Genomic DNA, 22,500 nt, shown 5'->3' with positions numbered 1-22,500 from the left:
TCCATCAGCAAACGCCCGGGCTGTTTGAAGTGTAAATATTTAGAAGTGGGTGAACTGTGGACGACAATTAAGATGAAAGAAGGTTGGAATTGCAAATTGCAGATGTTTCTCACAAGGATGTTGTGAAAGGACGGTTACGCAAGTAAGAAAGAAAGAAAGTGAAAGAGAGGGTAAGAGAGAGAGTTACGTATCTGTTGTTATGAGAGTGTAAGAGAGACAGAGGGGGAGAGAGAGGGAGAGAGAGAGAGAGAGTTACGTATGTCTTGTTATGATGTCACTTCCACTTGTACGAGAGCCAGTCCTCTGACTGATGTCTCGAGCGAAGCTATAGGCCGTTCCGACACGCTCCAGGCTGCGTTTGATTTTGCATTTGATGGATATTATATTTTATTGACCCAAATTTTATTACCCTTGCAAACACGGGTATCAAATCACTTCAGCGAACGAAAATGTTATGATGCGACATTCCCTAAAACACATTGCTGGGTCCTTTCCACCAGTTTATTGAACCGATAATTGTGGTCTTGCTGAGGTTGTTTACAAGGCCTGATCATTTGAAGTAATAGGTCATCCTCACCCGACACAAAACCTCTTACATAACCCCACACATGAGACTCCCCAGCTGATACAAAGAGTCCCCTGGTAAAACAGCCATGATCAGACACTTGGCGAGATCGCCGAGCTGAAATCAAAAGCTCCTCTCAGCGGCCTGGAAAGGAGCGTGATTTGTTCCAACAGTGGAACCGTACCTGTTTTACTGCTGCATGCCTCCCACATGATTCAGCCAGTGTCCAAAACAAATGACTTCATCGCCTTGATAACATTAGCACATTGAAATCGCTTTTGACAGCATCAAATACCATTTTGACTCACTTCTTATAGTTTACACATCAAAAGAGCCTTGCAGATATAAAGTAGATATAAAGATTGATTTCTATCTAGTAGATATAAAGATATATGTATGTGGTTGCACAGTATAGACCCTTTCAACAATAAAAACAAAAACAATGCTTGAACGTTCTATTTGGTTCCCAATCTACTTCCTCTGCATTAAGATAACATATGGAATGTTAAAACGGAAGCCTTCTGGGGCCAACTATGATGCTGATAATGGAACTCACTTGAAAGGGTCTACAGTTGTTCTGATTGCTACTTACACATGTTCTGGATATAAGGCGTTGTAGTCTGAGACTAATAGGTGACTGTCGTGATGTGTTTCCAGGTCACGAGGAGAATCCCGACAGCCTGAGACACAGGTACAACTTCATCGCTGATGTGGTGGAGAAGATCGCACCAGCTGTCGTTCATATCGAACTCTACCGCAAGTGAGTGAGCCACACTGCCACTGTCCGAAAGGGCTGCTTCTGTTAGCATCACCTTTCCTTTAACTTTTAAGTAAATTAATGCAATCTACTTTCTTTCTTACCACCATGTTACGGGATATACTTGCGGTAAGGGTTGGGGTTAGGTTATGCTATTAGAGTTGGGTATGCTATTAGGGTTGGGGTTAGGTTATGCTATTAGAGTTGGGGTAAGGTTATGCTAGTATGGTTGGAGTTAGGTTATGCTATTAGGGTTGGGTTAGGTTATGCTAGTAGGGTTGGGTTAGGTTATGCTAGTAGGGTTGGGGTTAGGTTATGCTAGTAGGGTTGGGGTTAGGTTATGCTAATAGGGTTCAGGTTTAGGGTTTGTACCATGTGTATGGATATGCTAACTGTGTACTTGCATAAATATACTCTAGTAAGAGCATCTGATAAGAAGTGACACCAAATGGTCTTGGCCGATACTGGTCATTATTTTGAAAGCCGAGTCATTTTAAGGGTCATATGTCATTGGTATCAGGGTGCAGTTCTTGTATAGCTCAGCTGTTTTTAGAAGGATTTTGGTTTTTATAAGTAAAGAATTTGTATCCTAGAATAGGTCCAGTCACAGGACGTTTATGGACTGGACGCTGGGCTCCCAGACATCTCTTCTCTCCGCCGTAAACAAATCTGTTTGGGGCAGGAAGTAGACTGTAAACTGTTGGGATTCCATGAATCCATCCAAAGGCAAAACACGGCTGTATGGAATATCTGATGGTCACATTGAAACAGATCAAAGAGTTAAGGCCTGTTGGGTTGGCTGAGAAAGATTGAGATTACAGATTAGATTTGCAGCTTTATGTTTTCTTCCCCTGGAATGCAGTTTGAGGGGAACTCTTCATCTCTCCTCTGTCCCTCCCCTCCTCCTTCTCTCTTCCTCCCCTCCTCTCCTCTGTTCCCCTCCTTTTCATTTCCTCCTTTCTTTCTTTTCTTCTCTTCCTTTTCTCTGATCCTCCTTTCCTTTTCTTCTCTTCCTCTCCTCTCCTCCTCTCCTCTCCTCTCCTCTCCTCCTCTCCTCACCTCCTCCTCCCCTTCTCCTCTCCCCTAACCTTCTCCTCTCCTCTCATCACCTCTTCCTCTCCTTCTCCTCTCGTCTCCTCTCCTGACCTCTCCAGGATGGTGTTTACTAAGCGGGAGGTGGCTGTGGCCAGTGGCTCTGGCTTCATGGTGTCTGAGGACGGCCTGATCGTCACCAACGCCCACGTTGTTGCCAACAAGCACCGCGTCAAAGTCGAGCTCAAGAGCGGCGCCACCTTCGATGCCAAGATCAAAGATGTGGACGAGAAGGCGGACATCGCCCTCATTAAGATCGACACACCGGTAAGACTTGTACTTCTTTGTCATCCCTTTGTAGAACTGAGTGTAGCACTGTGAAACTTTGAAACGTTATCTTGGTCCTCCTCGCCTCGGTCATCTCCCAACAAGGCACCCCCTCCAGATAGATGCTCTGGTTCTTCAGACTTGGTTTGTAGCTTTGCAAAGCTGTTATGTTTATAACATGTATGGAGCTGCCTTAAGATGGACATTCCACTAAGACTCATCTAATCACTCAATTGTGGAGTCCTTTGCAAAACTAAGCACAGACCCAAACTTACAATATGCCTTAAGAATGTGATATGAAAACGCTAGAGATCAAGATTACAGACCACCCTACACACACACACACACACATGTACACATGCACGCACACTCACACATACACAAGCACACACACACATACACACACACACACACACACACACACACACACACAAGCACACACACACACACACACACACACACACATACACACACACACACACACACACCCACACACACGCACACACACATACACACGCACAGACACACACACACACACACACACACACACACACACACCATCCATCTACTCCTCTTTCAACAACACTCGTTCCCCTGTTCTTGCTCCGGTGTGGCAGCTGCAGTGTAGCCTTTGTTGATAAGGTCTATATATAGCCCTTGGGAGATTGGACTCATATGGATGGAGGCCTGCTAGGGACAAATGGAACAGGAAGAATGTGTTTTCACATGGAAAAAGATGGATGAACAAAGACATGCGATATCTGGGAAACAGGCGAACCCTTCATTGCTGCCGCCAATCAGAGGTTATGTTTTGGTTGGATTCCAGTTGTGTATACAGCATCAATCTGCAAGATTAGAATGATATACTGCAGTATAATTGCAGTTAAACACACCACAATGCAAAATCACATTAATTAACTATTTTCTTAAACATGTACCGTATTGTCTTTGAGTGTTAGTTCCAATGGGGTAAATAGATTTCCAATTCTGCCTGTCAAGGAGACACTCATTTCCAGCTTTGAACTGTGAAACTGATTGGATCCTCTTAGCCTAGAAATCTAGACGCACCCTAGTGGCAGCAAATGTAATTTGTAGCCAGGGTAGTCTAGCAACTCTCCGTTGGCTTGCGAGCTGGAAAAATGAAACTTCTATCAGGCCAATCACATCGTGTATAGAGTCGGCGATGGTTACGCGTGAATTTAGAACTACTTGAAAACAAAGAAGATGGATGTTGCTGCTGGCGAACAGCGGCAGCAGCTTTTTTTTAAATTGGCAAAAGTTTGATCGACTAGCCAACTAGCTCTGCTGGTGGGAAAATGCATGAGACTGTAGCGCTATCCTATAGAGTACTAGAGTACGTTGTCCTGGCAACCGGATGTTCAGTTCTAAACAACCGAACGAGAGATGGCATTTTCCATTGCTTCGCTGTGTTCTTTCTTTTAAAACGAGAATAAATCAATTTCAAGAGGTGAAAATCACTAGATCGAAACATGTGGAGGCTTTTATGTATTTTTCCGGGGTATTAAAAGGAAAAGTTTGCGCTAGTATGAAAGATAAAGTTTATAACGTAACAGTAAATTTGCGTTATTACTGTCAACCGGGGTGGCTTCGGACACTTTTTAAAAAAAAAATGGAATTTATTTACAAACCTGAAAAAAAATCGGCAAGTATGAGACTCTGACTGATGCCTGCATGTAGGGGCGAAGCACTGCACCATACTGACAGCAGTTTACACAACGTTAGTTTATTTATTTATTTATTTTTTAATTTAGACAATCTATTCTCAATATTACTACATCATTGGTAAAGCAAACTCGCAAATCATTTTGCAAAAAAATCGTCCCTTTTCCATAAAACGTTTGTGTGGCATGGGTTTGTTTAGAACTGAAAATCCGGTTGCCAGGACAGCGTGACGTCACACTTGAGTACTCTATTGCGTGCAGGGGAAATTTGAAAAACAACCGTTTATCCTGCCCCCTCGGATTGATCACTGCCAATGGTAAGTTCCCAGACCCTACATCTTGATGTGGGTCTGGCTCGTCAGGCTAGGATCCTCTCGTGATCTGAACACGTCTGGGTGATTGGCACCTTTCCCTGCTGCTCTGGCCTTGCGCACAGTGGGGTTTTGTAGGCCTTGTCCTCAGCAGCAGCTCTGCAGAGCGGCTCTCCCACTAGAGGCTGAGCTGGCTGATCTCTGGGAGGTTTGTGCTGCACACCAGCCAGCCCACAGTCAAACTCAGTGACCCCACTTCCTGACTAAAAGCTGGAAATGTTTGCTCCGATTAATGTCAGTAACAGTGCACACACAAGGACAAAAAACTCATACACTCGTCCGTGTGCACACACACAAACACACGCACACACACACACGCACACACACACACAGATGCAAGCATGCGCACACACACACACACACACACACACACACACACACACACAGATGCAAACACACATGCAGATGCAAGCACACACTCGCATGCACACGCAGACACAGCACATAACATAGACACATGTACACACCAATATGCAAACGCACATAGGCACGCACACACACACAGACACACACACACACAGATGCAAGCACACTGCACACACACTTACATGCACACACCAATATGCAAACACACATAGGCACGCACACACACACACACACGCACGCAGGTGCGCACACACACACACACACACCCACGCGCGCGCACACACACACATACACACACACACACACACACACACACAGACTGAGCAGCAGGGTCTTGGCAGGTGTGAGGAGCAACTTGACTCAGCTCAAATTCATGGAGCTGTCCGAACTCGTCGTGGCGGGGGCCGCAGTTTGGGTTTCCATGGCGTCACAGGATGTTTCCTTTCCACAGGCTGGAGGGCGAAGTGATGAGACTGGGTCTCTTGGCACTTAAACAACCCTTCCACACGTCCAGATAAACATGCACATGCACGTACACACACACACACACACACACACACACACACACACATGCACACACACACACACACATACACACAGACACATACACACACACACATACACGCACACACATACACACACACACACACAGACACACACACATACACACACACGCACACACACACACACACATATACGCACACACACACACATATACATGCACACATACACACACATATACACACGAGCACATACACACACACACACACACACACATACTGACACAGCTGGCTTCATCAGGCTGTCCCAGAGAAGATCTGGGTCATGGTATGTTGTCCACGCCTCATGCACACACACACACACACACACACACGCACACACACACACACACACACACACACACGCACGCACACACACACACACACACACACACACACAGTCCTGTCTGTACATGCCTCTGGGGCGTGTTGTCTGAATACAGTAGAGCTCTCTCTCTCTGTGTGTGTGTGTGTGTGTGTGTGTGTGTGTGTGTGTTGCTTTTGATTCACTTTGCCACACCAAATGATTTTGTACGTGTACGTGTCTAGATTTGCGCTCCTGTCTTTTTGAGTGCCTGTGTGTCTTGATATGTTTTATATATTTGTGTGTGCATTGATATGTGTGTGTCTGTGTTGATGTGTGTGTGTGTGTGTACGTGTTTGTGTGGGTTTGTGTGTGTGTGTGTGTGTGAAGTGAGTAGTGTCCTCAGTTCATCAACCTTTTCCATCTGTGTTTATGTGTGTACATGTATGTGTGTATATGTGTGTGTGTGTGTATGTGCTGAAGTGAGTGTGTGTGTGTGCACTAGAGTGTGTGTGTGTGCACTGAAATGAGTGTGTGTGTGTGTGTGTGTGTGTGTGTGTGTATGTGTGTGCTGAAGTGAGTGGTATCCTCAGTTCATCAGCCTTCGCCATCTCTAGCTCCTCTTTGATGGAGCTAATTGCACCCCGAGGAGAGCATGAGTCCTCCCGAAGGTTAATGTCTCCGACCGCACCAAATTGCCCTCTGTCGCTCGAGCGTGATTACGGCAGATTTACGGGCATTTCACCCATTACGCTGTCTGGACAGACGTATCGTGACAAGCCCGGGAGCTCCTCATTAACATCGTTATCGGCAGACAAAACGCTTCCTCAGCGATATGACAGGATTTATGTGTCTGTCGTGGTGGTATCCTTCACCCAGCATAGAGGTGACAGAACTCATAACGATTCTGTCAGAAGTGGATTCAGAGAGTCCACCTACAGAGACTACAGATGCTTTGTTGAAGTTCAAGTTAACCAAACCCAACCCCTCAACGTAACCACAAACCCAACCCCTCAACATAACCACAAACCCAACCCCTAAACGTAACCACAAACCCAACCCCTCAACGTAACCACAAACCCAACCCCTCAACACAGGATGGTACCCTAGTAACTATCTACAGAGTCACACACAGGGAACAAACCCAACCTATAAATGTAACCACAAACCCAACCCCTAAACATAGCCACAAACCCAAAACCATAAACGTAACCACAAACCCAACCCCTAAACGTAACCACAAACCCAACCCCTAAACATAGCCACAAACCCAACCCCTCAACGTAACCACAAATCCAACCCATAAACATAGCCACAAAATGGTTGTCCTCATGTAATGAAGATTTTCAGTTGGATTTATGTACAGTGCTACTGGGTGACTTGGAGAAAAATGGAACTAGTATAAAAAATATTGTTATCTTTTTGGGGAAATTATTTATAATTAGAACAGAGGAGCTAAAATGCCTTAACCTAGCCAGATTTAAACAATATGTTAGGTCTTACTCGATGACAGAGTGCTTAATGGCATATGATATGGACAGGAAACAATATATGGAAAGATGGGTTAAAATTAAAGAAGTAGAAGGATGGGATAAATAGAAGATCTGGGTAAGATTTGCGATAATATACATTTTGATATCTGGATGGCTGTTTCTTTTTGGGGAGTAAAGGGGGTGGGGGGTTACATCTTTTGTGTGTGAGTGTGTGTGTTTTTTTTTTTATCTTTCTTTCTTTGTCCTTTATGTTCATTTGTTTTTGTTTGTAATTTGCTGTGAAATAAAAAAAAAAAAAAAAAAAAAAAAAACATAGCCACAAACACAACCCCTAAAGATAACCACAAACCCAATCCCTAAACATAACCACTAACCCAATCCCTAAACGTAACCACAAACCCAACCCCTAAACATAACCACAAACCCAATCCCTAAACATAACCACTAACCCAACCCCTAAACGTAACCACTAACCCAACCCCTAAACGTAACCACTAACCCAACCCCTCAATGTAACCACAAACCCAACCCCTCAACATAGCCACAAACCCAACCCCTAAACATAGCCACAAACCCAACCCCTCAATGTAACCACAAACCCAACCCCTAAACATAGCCACAAACCCAACCCCTCAATGTAACCACAAACCCAACCCCTAAACATAACCACAAACCCAACCCCTAAACATAGCCACAAACCCAACCCCTAAACATAGCCACAAACCCAACCCCTCAATGTAACCACAAACCCAACCCCTAAACATAGCCACAAACCCAACCCCTCAATGTAACCACAAACCCAACCCCTAAACATAACCACAAACCCAACCCCTAAACATAGCCACAAACCCAACCCCTCAATGTAACCACAAACCCAACCCCTAAACATAGCCACAAACCCAACCCCTAAACATAGCCACAAACCCAACCCCTAAACATAACCACTAACCCAACCCCTCAATGTAACCACAAACCCAACCCCTAAACGTAACCACAAACCCAACCCCTCAATGTAACCACAAGCCCAATCCCTAAACGTAACCACTAACCCAATCCCTCAATGTAACCACAAACCCAACCCCTAAACGTAACCACAAACCCAACCCCTCAATGTAACCACAAACCCAATCCCTAAACGTAACCACTAACCCAACCCCTCAATGTAACCAAAATGCCTTAACCTAGCCAGATTTAAACAATATGTTAGGTCTTACTCGATGACAGAGTGCTTAATGGCATATGATATGGACAGGAAACAATATATGGAAAGATGGGTTAAAATTAAAGAAGTAGAAGGATGGGATAAATAGAAGATCTGGGTAAGATTTGCGATAATATACATTTTGATATCTGGATGGCTGTTTCTTTTTGGGGAGTAAAGGGGGTGGGGGGTTACATCTTTTGTGTGTGAGTGTGTGTGTTTTTTTTTTTATCTTTCTTTCTTTGTCCTTTATGTTCATTTGTTTTTGTTTGTAATTTGCTGTGAAATAAAAAAAAAAAAAAAAAAAAAAAAACATAGCCACAAACACAACCCCTAAAGATAACCACAAACCCAATCCCTAAACATAACCACTAACCCAATCCCTAAACGTAACCACAAACCCAACCCCTAAACATAACCACAAACCCAATCCCTAAACATAACCACTAACCCAACCCCTAAACGTAACCACTAACCCAACCCCTAAACGTAACCACTAACCCAACCCCTCAATGTAACCACAAACCCAACCCCTCAACATAGCCACAAACCCAACCCCTAAACATAGCCACAAACCCAACCCCTCAATGTAACCACAAACCCAACCCCTAAACATAGCCACAAACCCAACCCCTCAATGTAACCACAAACCCAACCCCTAAACATAACCACAAACCCAACCCCTAAACATAGCCACAAACCCAACCCCTAAACATAGCCACAAACCCAACCCCTCAATGTAACCACAAACCCAACCCCTAAACATAGCCACAAACCCAACCCCTCAATGTAACCACAAACCCAACCCCTAAACATAACCACAAACCCAACCCCTAAACATAGCCACAAACCCAACCCCTCAATGTAACCACAAACCCAACCCCTAAACATAGCCACAAACCCAACCCCTAAACATAGCCACAAACCCAACCCCTAAACGTAACCACTAACCCAATCCCTCAATGTAACCACAAACCCAACCCCTAAACGTAACCACAAACCCAACCCCTCAATGTAACCACAAACCCAATCCCTAAACGTAACCACTAACCCAACCCCTCAATGTAACCACAAACCCAATCCCTAAACGTAACCACAAATTGTAGTTTCCCTGTGTGTGACCCTCTGTAACTAGTTGCTAGGGCATCATCGTGTGTGTCCCCCAGTCGCTAGGGTACCATCCTGTGTGTGACCCTGACCCAGTGACCCAGTTGCTAGGGTACCATCCTGTGTGTGATCCTGACCCAGTGACCCAGTTGCTAGGGTACCATCCTGTGTGTGACCCTCTGCAGATAGTCGCTAGGGCACCATCCACTGTTATCAAGTTGGGTGAATCTGGTGGTGAGTTGAGAACTAAGAGCTCATTGGAGTTTTGGCAGTTGCCTATGCAAGAGTGTATGCATGTGAAAGTCACTTAGGAACCATAAGACCTGGGACCTGGAATCCCTGGGACCCACATTAATGGTCCATCTAAGCTAGCCAGTCCATGCAGTGACAGATGGGTTTTCTGGTGGAGAGACCTGTGCTGAAAGAAGTCTGGAAACTGGACTTCCTGCGTGTCCTTGTGTTGTGTCGCTTCTGAGGGGCTTTTAGTGCGGATAATTACCATCGCAGTCCTCATCTCTACCCCAGAGGGTGACCTGGAGAACGCCTCCACATGAGTCACCCCCAGGAAGGAACAGACACACACCGGAACTACAGCAGGTTTAATCACAGGGACACGGAGAGGGAGAGAAAGAGAGAGGAAGAGAGAGAGAGAGAGAGAGAGAGAGAGAGAGAGAAAAAAGGAGGAGGAAGAGGTGTGCTACTTTTGTGTTGTGTTGTTGCGCTTGACTTTGACTTTGACTCCAATGGTGTGATTATGTAGGACATGTAGTCTTTAGTACCCTTCTGTTGATGACAGGCATCTTACACACACACACACACACACACACCAAAGAAAACCTAGAAAACACAAATATGTAATCCAACAGCACAATGCTTTGTAATTTAGCACCTCTCAGATGAAGTGTCTGAGCACACACACACACACACACACACAGTCCTTGTGTTTACTATGGGGTGCAACTATGCTTAACATGTTGATGCACCACTGGAATCTGGCAGTTTGACAGGTGCGGAGGTCTCGCCTCTTTGGTGTGTTTGAGACATCTTTTCTGCTACGGTCATTTGCAGGTGTGTTTGAGACATCTTTTCTGCTACGGTCATTTGCAGGTGTGTTTGAGACATCTTTTCTGCTACGGTCATTTGCAGGTGTGTTTGAGACATCTTTTCTACTACGGTCAATTGCAGGTGTGTTTGAGACATCTTTTCTGCTACGGTCATTTGCAGGTGTGTTTGAGACATCTTATCTGCTCAGGTCATTTACAGGTGTGTTTGAGGCATCTTTTCTGCTACGGTCATTTGCAGGTGTGTTTGAGACATCTTTTCTGCTACGGTCATTTGCAGGTGTGTTTGAGGCATCTTTTCTGCTCAGGCCATTTGCAGGTGTGATTTAAATTTATGTCTGATGAACACCATCATCACTGTCTAAACATGCAGGAAACGAAGACTCTGCCAGGAACCCCAAATATCTGTTCCTGCAACAGTCAAGTATCGTTTCCCTCCAATCATTGAGTCTGGGATTGGGTCTCAAATAAAGCTTGACCCTGCTCCACACAGTTATTCAACTTAAGTGTTATTCTATTCTACAAGGTTAGTCAATTAGAGTGTGACCCTACTGTACAATGTCAATTGGAGTTAGTGCCACTGAACAAGGTTAGTCAAATACAGTCTGGCTCTACTCTATAAGGTTACTCAATGAAAGTGTGACCTTCCTCTATAAGGTTACTCAATGAGAGTGTGACCTTTCTCTATAAGGTTACTCAATGAGAGTGTGACCTTCCTCTATAAGGATACTCAATGAGAGTGTGACCTTTCTCTATAAGGTTACTGAATGAGAGTGTGGCCTTTCTGTCTGTCTGTCTGTCTGGTCATGCCCAGACTCCTGCCACGGAGACGGGAGAGGAAACCTTGATGTGTGGGACTGATAGAGTGCCCTCTCTAGAGTCCCAGTTCAACCTTGACGCGTGGGACTGATAGAGTGTCCTCTCCATGCCAACCTTGACCTGTGGGACTGATAGAGTGCCCTCTCCATGGCAACCTTGACCTGTGGGACTGATAGAGTGTCCTCTCCATGGCAACCTTGACCTGTGTGTAGCGCCTCTCTAGCGTGTTATAGTGAGAGGTGGCTATCCTGAATTAGTGCCACTGAACAAGATTGGTCAAATACAGTCTGGCTCTACTCTATAAGGTTACTCAATGAGAGTGTGACCTTTCTCTATAAGGTTAGTCAATGAGAGTGCGACCTTTCTCTATGAGGTTACTCAATGAGAGTGTGACTCTGCTCTAAAAAATGGCTCAATTCAAATGTGACCCTTCACTAGAAGCCCACTCATTATTTCCTGTGTAGTGAAAGTGTGGCTCTGATCTCTGCTGCACCAGCCGTGGCCTACTGGTTAGTGCTTCGGACTTGTAACCGGAGGGTTGCCGGTTCCAACCCCGACCAGTAGGCACGGCTGAAGTGCCCTTGAGCAAGGCACCTAACCCCTCACTGCTCCCTGAGCGCCGCTGTTGTTGCAGGCAGCTCACTGCGCCGGGATTAGTGTGTGCTTCACCTCACTGTGTGTTTACTGTGTGCTGAGTGTGTTTCACTAATTCACGGATTGGGATAAATGCAGAGACCAAATTTCCCTCACGGGATCAAAAGAGTATATATATATTTATACTTATACTGCTTTGCCCCATGCAGTCCCTCTGGGGGAAGACCGTCTGGTCTGACCCACTTTTGAGAGGGCTCCTGGACCCTTGTTAAGAATGACCTTGACTTCTGGCATTGCCAACGCCTGTTAAGAATGACCTTGACTTCTGGCATTACCAACGCCTGTTAAGAATGACCTTGACTTCTGACATTGCCAACGCCTGTTAAGAATGTCCTCTCTGCCAGTCGTGCACGGGGGGGTCAAGCCATAGCTGACCTGTGCTGAAGCAGAAGCCCAGAAGGTTACGACTGGGTCCTCTGAATCTCTCCATTCTGTAGAGAGAGAGAGAGAGAGAGAAGGCAAAGGGAAGAGATGAAGTGAAGGGAAAAGAAAGTGAATAAGAGAAAAAGGAAGGAGACAGGGGGGAGTGAGGGAGAGAGAGGGGAGATTGTATAAGAGAGTGAGAGTGAGTGAAGTGGAGTCTTCGTCTGGTGCTCAGTCTCTCCGACTTGGACACGCTGGGTCTTTTTCTTTCTGTTTTTGAAGTGCGTGGCCCATGACTAATGAAATGGTATGGTGGCCCGGCGGGCCAAATGCCTGTGGTTTTATTAAAGGAGCTGAGCTGAACTGATCCGTGCAGAAGAAACAGACAATGATCAGGATGGACTGGAAAAGCACACACGTACAAACAAATAAACACACGCACACATGCAAACACACACACTCACAGACACGCAAATACACACACACACACACACTCAAACACTTCCCTAATCCCGTGGTTTTGGAGGGAGTGCATACTTTCAGCAGTTGAGTCTTGTCCAGACCAGGCGAGGCGTTGTCCTGTCTTTCTCTGTGATGTGTGCCAGGTCCAGGAGCCCTCTCAAAAGTGGGTCAGACCAGACGCTCTTCCCCCAGAGGGACTGCACGGGGCAAAGCAGTATAAGTATAAATATATATATACTCTTTTGATCCCATGAGGGAAATTTGGTCTCTGCATTTATCCCAATCCGTGAATTAGTGAAACACACTCAGCACACAGTGAACACACAGTGAGGTGAAGCACACACTAATCCCGGCGCAGTGAGCTGCCTGCATCAACAGCGGCGCTCGGGGAGCAGTGTGGGGTTAGGTGCCTTGCTCAAGGGCACTTCAGCCGTGCCTACTGGTCGGGGTTGGAACCGGCAACCCTCCGGTTACAAGTCCGAAGCGCTAACCAGTAGAACACGGCTGCCCCCCGTTTCTCTCTCTGTCTCTCCACTGCTCCCTTTTAAGCATTACTGGAAGCAGAGGCAGTGAACATGTAGTGAAGTGAAGCTCTTTAAGGAGCTTGCACACTGCTCCAACAAACGCCAACAAACTCCAACAAACACCACCAGTTGGGTCAGTGTGTTGGATGGAGACACCACAGTGTGGAATGGCAGTTGGTTTTATGAACATTCTAAAGACAATTTCCAACAGCTGCCAACTTTAGAATGTTGGAGTTTGTTGGTGTTTGTTGGAGCAGTGTGCAAGCTCCTTTTGCAATCTCCCTCTCTCTCTCTATCCCTCCCTCCTATGATATAGCAGCACTCCACATCACCGTATGCAATAGAGTCCGTTATTACAACAGCCATTAGTAGCGAACATCTTCTTAGATCAAAACTGTTCTGAGTAGAATGACGAGACTAGGGTCATTTGTTCCTCACATGACCATATCCCATACAAAAGCACCGACACAGATACGAGGCTTAACTCTGCAAAAAACCCTTAGCAGATTTTTGCTGTGGAGTCTGGACACAAAACCCAGAGCAGACGCTTGCTGTGGAGCTGAGTCTGACCGCGGTCCTGTTTCTACTCCACCAGCTGACTCAGCTGAACAGAGAGCCCCTTCTGAAACACTGCCTCTGTGGGTCTGCTGTGTGTGAGAGGGTGAGGAAGGATATGTGCAAGAGTAGACAGGAGTGTGTGTGTGTGTGTGTGTGTGTAGTGTGTGCGTGTGTGTGTGTAGTGTGAGTGTGTGTGTAGTGTGTGTGTGTGTAGTGTGAGTGTGTGTGTGTGAGTGTGTGTGTGTGTGTGTGTGTGTGTGTGTGTGTGTGTAGAAGCAGACAGGCTTCTACCCACAGCCCATCCCCTTACTGGGTCTCTGTGGTCCAGCCAGGATCTTGTGGGTTATGTGTATGTAGGTGTGTGTGTGTGTTAGTTTGAGTGTGTAGCTAGTCTCTATGGTCCAGCCAGGATCTTGTGGGTTATGTGTATGTAGGTGTGTGCGTGTGTGTGTGTGTGCTAGTTTGAGTGTGTAGCTAGTCTCTATGGTCCAGCCAAGATCTTGTGGGCGAAAGCCATGACCCAGAACTGTCTGACAGTCAGTTCTCAGTCTTCGACTCGCTCCCTGGCTCATTCAGGTCAAACTGACTCATGATTCATGATTCACGACTCATGATTCATAATTTTGTTATTCCCTCAGCAGCTGGAATGGAGAGTCAAATCCTCTGGTGCGATCCTTTGGTTTGCAGTGTAGCAGGAATGGACGGGATTCAGTCGAGGTCATCTCTTCTGGCAGGAGGAGGAGGTTCGGAAGATCAGGCTCTGGCCTTCAGCTGGTACTGATTGTACCTCAGCTTTAAGAGTTTGAGGGCAGTTGTGTGTGTGTGTGTGTGTGTGTGATTCAGATGCCTAAAAACACTTTTTCTTGCAAAGTTTGTGCACAGATGTGTGTGTGTGTGTGTGTGATTCAGATGCCTAAAAACCCTTTTTCTTGCGAAGTTTGTGCACAGATGTGTGTGTGTGTGTGTGTGTGTGATTCAGCGGGATGTTGATTTAGACACGTCTGAGTCCAGGTCCCCAGATCCGTGGGTCTTCCAAACGGACTCCGCTCCGACATCAGGAAACGGATGAATCATGTTGGGACGTGCGTCCTGCTCTTTGTGTAAAACATTAAGATATCCGTGCCGGAGCCAAAGCAAACAGCGCCTGACACCGGTCAAATTTCACTTTTTTTTCTCTCCTCATTTTCTCTTTTCTTTGTCTTTAGCCGTGGCCTATTTTCGCTCCGTTATGCAAGTGCTGGACTGGACCACCTCTGGGTCCAGTTCCCTGCATCCTGCACAGATGTCTTGTAAGAGGGATTTGCTTCACGTAGCTAGTGCAAAAAGGAGGCGGATTGAGCAGATGTTGACTCTATCACCAAGCCACACACTCCCTGGGTGATGTAAAAGACAGCAGGGTCTGCTACCGCACTTTATCTTGCCCTGCATCTGCTCTTGCCCGCCATATTCCAAATGAGCTGCTTTTCCTGTGCAGCTCATCGTACATATGAACATCAGACAGTGTTTTCCTGTGCAGCTCATCGTACATATGAACATCAGACAGTGTTTTCCTGTGCAGCTCATCGTACATATGAACATCAGACAGCGTTTTCCTGTGCAGCTCATCGTACATATGAACATCAGACAGCGTTTTCCTGGTCTGAGCATGAAAGCCAGTGTTGTTGTGGTGTGGTTGACTTTGAGGCTTTGATATCTAGTTTACATAATTACAGACATCCATGAACTCTTCTCCTCCCCTGCCTGAGGGCTGGTGTGTGTGTGTGTGTGTGTATGTGTGTAGAGTAGAGTAGAATGATCCTAGTGTGTTGCCCATAATGTGTATTGATTTTTCTGTGTGCGTGTCTGCATCTATGTGGGTATCAATGGGGTTAGGGATGTTTGGGTGTGTGTGTGCTTTTGGGTGTGTGTGTGCTTTCAAATGTGTGTGTGTTTGCATGTCTTGGGACATTCATGTCTCTGTGTCACTTCTTCTCTCTCTCTCTCTCTCTGTGTGTGTGTGTGTGTGTGTGTGTTTGGGAAGAGGGATGTCTTTGGATAGTCAGGGAACACACACAGACCACGAGCCTTCTGTCAGCTGTTCGTACTGACGAGTTACCACACACACACACACACACACACACACACACAGACACACACACACACACACACACACACACACAGACACACACACACACACACAGACACACACACACACACACACACACACACACACACACACACACACATAAATAAAGAAGCAGGGCACGTAGGAGGTCAACTGAGTCTTCTTCTGCAGCCAAGTTTCTGTTGTTTCTGTTGTCTGCGTGTCAGAGAGAGAGATGGAGAGAGAGATGGAGAGAGGGATGGAGAGAATGACGGAGAGAGGTGGAGAAAGATGGAAAGATAGAGAGAGAGGGATGGAGAGAGAGAGAGAAATAGAGGCAGAAAGAGATAGAGAGAGATGGAGAGAGAGGTGGAGAGGCCTCAGTGATAATCCTACAGAATGATTAATACTCAGGGTTGAGTCACTTGTCTCTATGAGTCATATCAAATGCATACTCCAGTCAAGACATGATCGATGCATTGTTTGTGTGTCTCTGTGTGTGTGTGTGTGTCTCTGTGTGTGTGTGTGTGTGTGTGTGCGTGTGCGTGTGTTATGAATGATTTTGGCAGTGTATGAAGATAGCTGAAGGATAAAGCCGGTACCTTGGCAGGGAAATGGACGCGCTTTGAGCTAGTTCAGTGAGTGTGCATGCTGATGTGTTAGTGTAAAGGGACCCTGGGGCTCTCTAGGACCTCCTGGAGGTGCTCATGTTAAGGTCACAGTCCAGCCCTGTGGTCAGAACTTCCACTCAATCACTACATAGTGCACGGCATACAGTATATGGATTTTAATTTTAAAATGAGAATTAGACGTGCACACTTCTAGCCAAAACATAAGATCATCTTATATATAATAGCAGTAATTAATCATGTGTTAAGGTCTTAGTATGTCAGTCCACTTAAAATATAGAGTGACCTTATAGGCCAGCATGCCGAGTAATGTAAGCCAGTTGAATCAGGTGCTGTCTGTCTGTCTGTCTGTCCGTCTGGTCATGCCCAGACTCCTGCCACGGAGACGTGAGAGGAAAGATAAACAAACACGCAGAGGCCTGCTGGGCAGAACCCTCGCCCAGAATCCATGACTGCCCACAGGTGCGCTGTCAATCAAACAGGCCTCCATGGCAACCTTTATGTGTGGGACTGATACAGTGCCCTCTCCATGGCAACCTTGACGTGTGGGACTGATACAGTGCCCTCTCCAAGGCAACCTTGACCTGTGGGACTGATAGAGTGCCCTCTCCATGGCAACCTTGACCTGTGGGACTGATAGAGTGCCCTCTCCATGCCCCTCCAGTGCCCTCTTTTCAGTAAAAATCTGAACAACAATCTGATAACAGTGAAAACAGCATTTACACCACTTACTATAACAACAGCAACATGATATCAAGATAAACATCATATCAGCATGAACTTCATGAACATGATTTCATTGGGCGTCATTTTCAGAGCCATCATTATCTGGTTCTGGAGTGATCTGCTCTGGCCCGGCTCCTTGCCTGATCTGGGCCAAAGCTGGGCCGGACGTCTCCCAGACTCCAGCTTCTGTCCAGCAGGCTTGTGCAAAATTGTAACTGGCTTGAATTTTTGAATTTGGCAATTCTTGAATTTCACTTGCATTTCAATTGAGGTAGCAAACAGGAAGCAGAATTGCAATTTGAATTGTGCACAACCCTGCTGTCCAGCACTGGCTCATGCTCCTACAAGATGTCTGACCGAACGCTTAATGGGGCATTGGCAAATGTCAATGAGCAATATCTGTCACCAGAGGAGCCAGTGGACAGTGGGCTTAGCGTCCCTCTGACGCCGCTGTAATTGTTTAGCGGCGGAGTTAAAAGGTGCGAGGCTCAGCCGGCTCCAGAGACACTGACTTGTGACGACTGGGGAAGCGCTGGCTGGTGTCTGATTTTGTTTTTGTCACATAGCGGCAGAAAGCAGACACCAGTGCTAGCCTCTGTGACCGCCCAAAAATAAAAGCTGACGGGTGCAGAGGGAGAGGCACAATAACACACGGGATGAGCTCCGGAGGCGGTGTGTGTGTCAGTGTGTGTGTGTGTGTGTGTGTGTGTGGAAAGTCATGAGTCAATCAGTGTAAATGGAGAGCGCTGACACATAAACTTCTCACACCTACAAAAAGATTCGCCTCTTAGCTCAGTTTAAAAGTGCTGTCATTATTTCCAGTCACATTTCACACCTAACGTCTTATTTTAACGCCTTATGCTATTGATTATTTAGCTAACATTAAAGACAGAGGTAGTATCATTCACATTCACATTCACATTTATTCATTTAGCAGATGCTTTTATCCAAAGCGACTTGCAACAGTGAGGAATAACACTCAATACTAACACTAGAGGACGAGAGCAAAAGTGTAAAGTGCTAGTTAAAGTGTTAAAGCGATGGTTCGGAGTAATTTCACCCTAGGGTCTTTTGCACCATGACCCCGAGCCAAACACCCTCCCAGAACCTTTTTTCCCTTGGTCGAACCCTGGTCGAGTAGCGCTGCAGTCTGCAGTCGTGATGGAACCAACTTTTATCTCGTAAATTACCCCACTAATAATGCCCTGAATGGTACAAAACTTCTGCAGTAGTACAACTACAACCTTTAGTCCAATAACGAGGCATTAGAAAGTTTGTAAGTGCACCAGGAGTTTATTTAAATAAAACTTGCCTGATTATCTGCTACTATACCGCTGCGTCAACGTTTCTTCCGTGATTTGGGAAAAGCCTGTAAAATTACATCAACGTTTTTTGGTATATCCAGTTTTAAATATTTTTTTCCCGAAGTGTTTACAACTTAGTGTTAACTAATAATTGTTGCAAACTGGACTACGAACAAAATATTAGTGCATTCCTGGATCTACATCCTTATGCATGCTTCCTGCCAGGAATTTTACGGGCTTTTCCCTCTGTGTTTGTGTACATTATCATGGACTGTGTTGCTCAGGCGTTCAGGCTCCTGCCAGTGTACACAGGAGCTGTTGCTCTGCATCATCTCCACCATACAGTCTCTGGACTGCCCGGGGACCGGTGGGTGGGCAGTAGCCATTGTGCCCAGGGACCGGTGGGTGGGCAGTAGCCATTGTGCCCCCTCCAAACAGATGCCCCTGTATCTCCCGTATCTCCACACTGGGGGATTCCCTCTGGTGCTGTTGGTCAGGTTTTCCACAAGACGCCCATCGTGGCGGCCATGCCCCCACTCAGAATATCACCATGACGCTGGCGGTAACCATCACATCCCATAATACTCCCACTCAGAGATAGCAGCGGTGAAGGATCTGAGGTCCTCTTAGATGACCAGCAGGGTCCTGACGGTCGCACCGCGGAAACCACCAGAAACAAAGATACCAGAGATGTCGTTTCTCTCCAAGGTTCACAAACTTGTGGTTTTTCAAAACAAACCCTCACGGACATTTGGAGTCTTTTCCCATCAGAAACATCCCAAACAGAACTAACTAATTCTATTCTGAGCACGAAACAGGGAAACTTTGGTCCGTAATCTGGGCATTTTTAGGTCTTTAAAATGAAGCGGACTGGAATGTAATTGCCGGGTTCCCACCCACTCTGGTAGGAATCTGCTCCTTTAGGGGGAGCAGCTCCCTCACAGAGCACACACACACACACACACACACACACACACAGACACACTCTGGAGTATGATTCTGCTCCTTTAGGGAGAGCAGCTCCCTCACAGAGCACACACACACACACACACACACAGAAACTCTCTGGAGTATGATTCTGCTCCTTTAGGGAGAGCAGCTCCCTCACAGAGCACACACACACACACACACACACAGAAACTCTGTGGAGTATGAATCTGCTCCTTTAGGGAAAACAGCTCCCTCACAGAGCACACACACACACACACACACACACACAGACACTCTCTTTAGGGAGAGCAGCTCCCTCACAGAGCAGATCCGCTGCACAGAGGCTATACTGGGTGCAGACCACATCCGCTCAGTGGACATAACCAGCTCCTGCTTACAAATCTCACGTTCCATATCACAATGTTATAACCAGCTCCTGCTTACAAATCTCACGTTCCATATCACAATGTTATAACCAGCTCCTGCTTACAAATCTCACGTTCCATATCACAATGTTATAACCAGCTCCTGCTTACAAATCTCACGTTCCATATCACAATGTTTTGAGAAGGCCTCTTGACTTGGAGCTCTGTGGATGTTCATTCTATCCAAAGTGGCCGGGACTCACAATGTTACACTGGCCTAGTCGGCCCTTTCTTAGGTGATAACCTATCACTGGACATCGCTCCACCAAGCCCAACAGATATTTAACAGTAATTGTGTGTAACAAATATTTTAATATTTAAGACATTTAACATTTAACAGAATATTTTACGTTTAACGTGTAGACGTTGCTCTCATGGCATGAGTTTGGCCACCTTTGTACCCAAGCAGATGTAGTTTCCTTTCCACGACTCTCGCTCCACTGCCTTCACAAGGGGCCCTGAAACAGAGCTCACGTGGAGCGTTACGTCCAGAGCCATATAAAGGTAGAGTTGCGACAATGGGTGTTCAAAATTCCGTTGGTCACGTGGTTTGTGTAAACCTCAACTAGTTCCCGGAAGTGATTGACAATGGATTAGAATGCATTAAATAGGCTACTGTTCAATTCGGAATGAATAGACAGAGCCACGATTTTGGGTAATTGACAGTCAATAAATGCATTGATATACAATATTTATAACACAGTGTAATTATTGTGTAAACTATGTAGTTATCCTACCATTACAACAATATTAAATTAAATTCCAGACCATATCTTAGCCTGGTATATAAGGTGACCTTTTTTTCCGCCCTTTTACGTGTCACTTAATATTAATTTCTGTACAAAATCAAGACGGGAGATTCTTTAGAAAACGCAATTGCACCCACCCCATAAGTGTATCTAAATTATCGCTATATAAAATAAATGACCTCGTACAGTGACTCGAAAAGTGAACAGTGTTTTTGAGACTGCGTGTAGCCTACAAAAGCGCATGGAGCTCCTGTAAAGCTCGTTGCAACGAGAAACTGTAACACAGCTAGTCTAACATTACTTATTTGAGTTTTCTACCCTGCGTTTCCTCTGATAGTCAGTGATCTGAGCTAATAAGCGAATTACCTAGCCAAGCCTAGCCTATCGTAGCTGGAGAATAAAAAAGGTTTAAACGTTTTTTAACATCTCCAGTGTAATGGTGGGCATTCTAAGTTAACCGTAGCATTAGGCCTACCTATTAAGTAACCCCATGGTAATGCAAGTGATCATAATAAAATATAAAACGTGACATGTAAGTCCTTCGATAAATAACCAGGCTATGAACTCATAAACATGAACAGCATTTTGTCATCGTTTGTCATTCACCGTGCTGTGAACAGCATTAAGATGCTAGGCTAAAGAGCTTGAGATTCAGACAGGTGAGCACCTGGGAATGGTGTGCATCGTGTCAGAAAATAGCAATTTGATCAGTGATCATTCATCATCAGCGCAAGCTTGGTTTGAAACTTCCTGGGGATGGGGATTTTACACGATCCTTCATCACAGGGCTAGTGTGCCCTGCTGTGTTAATATGACCGTGCTGATGCTAACAGCTGCAGCTCCCTCAAATTTAGGTTCTCTCATGCATATTAGGCCAGCTTTTGCCAATGAAAATGAATGCAAAATTAAAAAAACAGTCCTGCTCCTAACTGAAGAAACGTTTACGTTACCAACAATGTTAACAACAACTCACTTTCACTGTTGCAAGTACAAAGTTGGCTGTAAATATGCTTAGCCATATTAAATTTTAACGAACCAGCTAGCTTTGTGATAACAAAATCTTACCTTTTATGTGTTTAGTCCACTGAAAGGTGTCCACATATCAAACGATTAAATCCACAGTTATGGAGGAATTGTTTTGGGGAAGCAGTTGCACTTTATCCCATTTTTGCTGCCCTTTTTAAAATGAAACCACTTAAATCCATAGCCTATGAGCATTGCGCATAACGTTACAACTATGTTGACATGATGGTAAAGCTAAATGCCCAAGACACGTCACGTCATAAAAGTTGTAGGCTACAAAAGCAAAAACTTAATGACAGCTCGTTCGTGGTGTTGCCTAGTGCTGCCTAATTGAAATGGGCAAGGTTTATCTTATATGAGGCACATTTATTGGGCTTTAGCCTCTTCATTTATTTGATAAGGAACTGATAAAAACTAAGCAGCAGAAAAGCTGTCATAGTATACAT

The 22,500-nt window shown here is 45.5% G+C and overlaps 1 protein-coding gene across 1 annotated transcript in view; it reads left to right on the top strand.

The window, feature by feature from the left end:
* htra1b (HtrA serine peptidase 1b) overlaps nt 1-22,500 on the top strand; it is a 43,784-nt gene that overhangs the window by 10,735 nt on the left and 10,549 nt on the right. The window contains exons 2-3 of the mRNA XM_076267182.1: nt 1,223-1,325; nt 2,477-2,681. Of these exons, the coding sequence (XP_076123297.1) occupies nt 1,223-1,325; nt 2,477-2,681 (308 nt within the window). The remainder of the gene's footprint in view (nt 1-1,222; nt 1,326-2,476; nt 2,682-22,500) is intronic.

Source organism: Alosa pseudoharengus, unplaced genomic scaffold (assembly GCF_046254945.1).
Source record: "Alosa pseudoharengus isolate Yale_2024_CS ecotype anadromous, Long Island Sound unplaced genomic scaffold, YU_APseudo_1.1 YU_APseudo_1.1_scf_4, whole genome shotgun sequence".
Taxonomy (NCBI): Eukaryota; Metazoa; Chordata; class Actinopteri; order Clupeiformes; family Clupeidae; genus Alosa; species Alosa pseudoharengus.
Note: the sequence above shows the minus strand (reverse complement) of the source record. Positions and strands in the feature narration are given on the sequence as shown.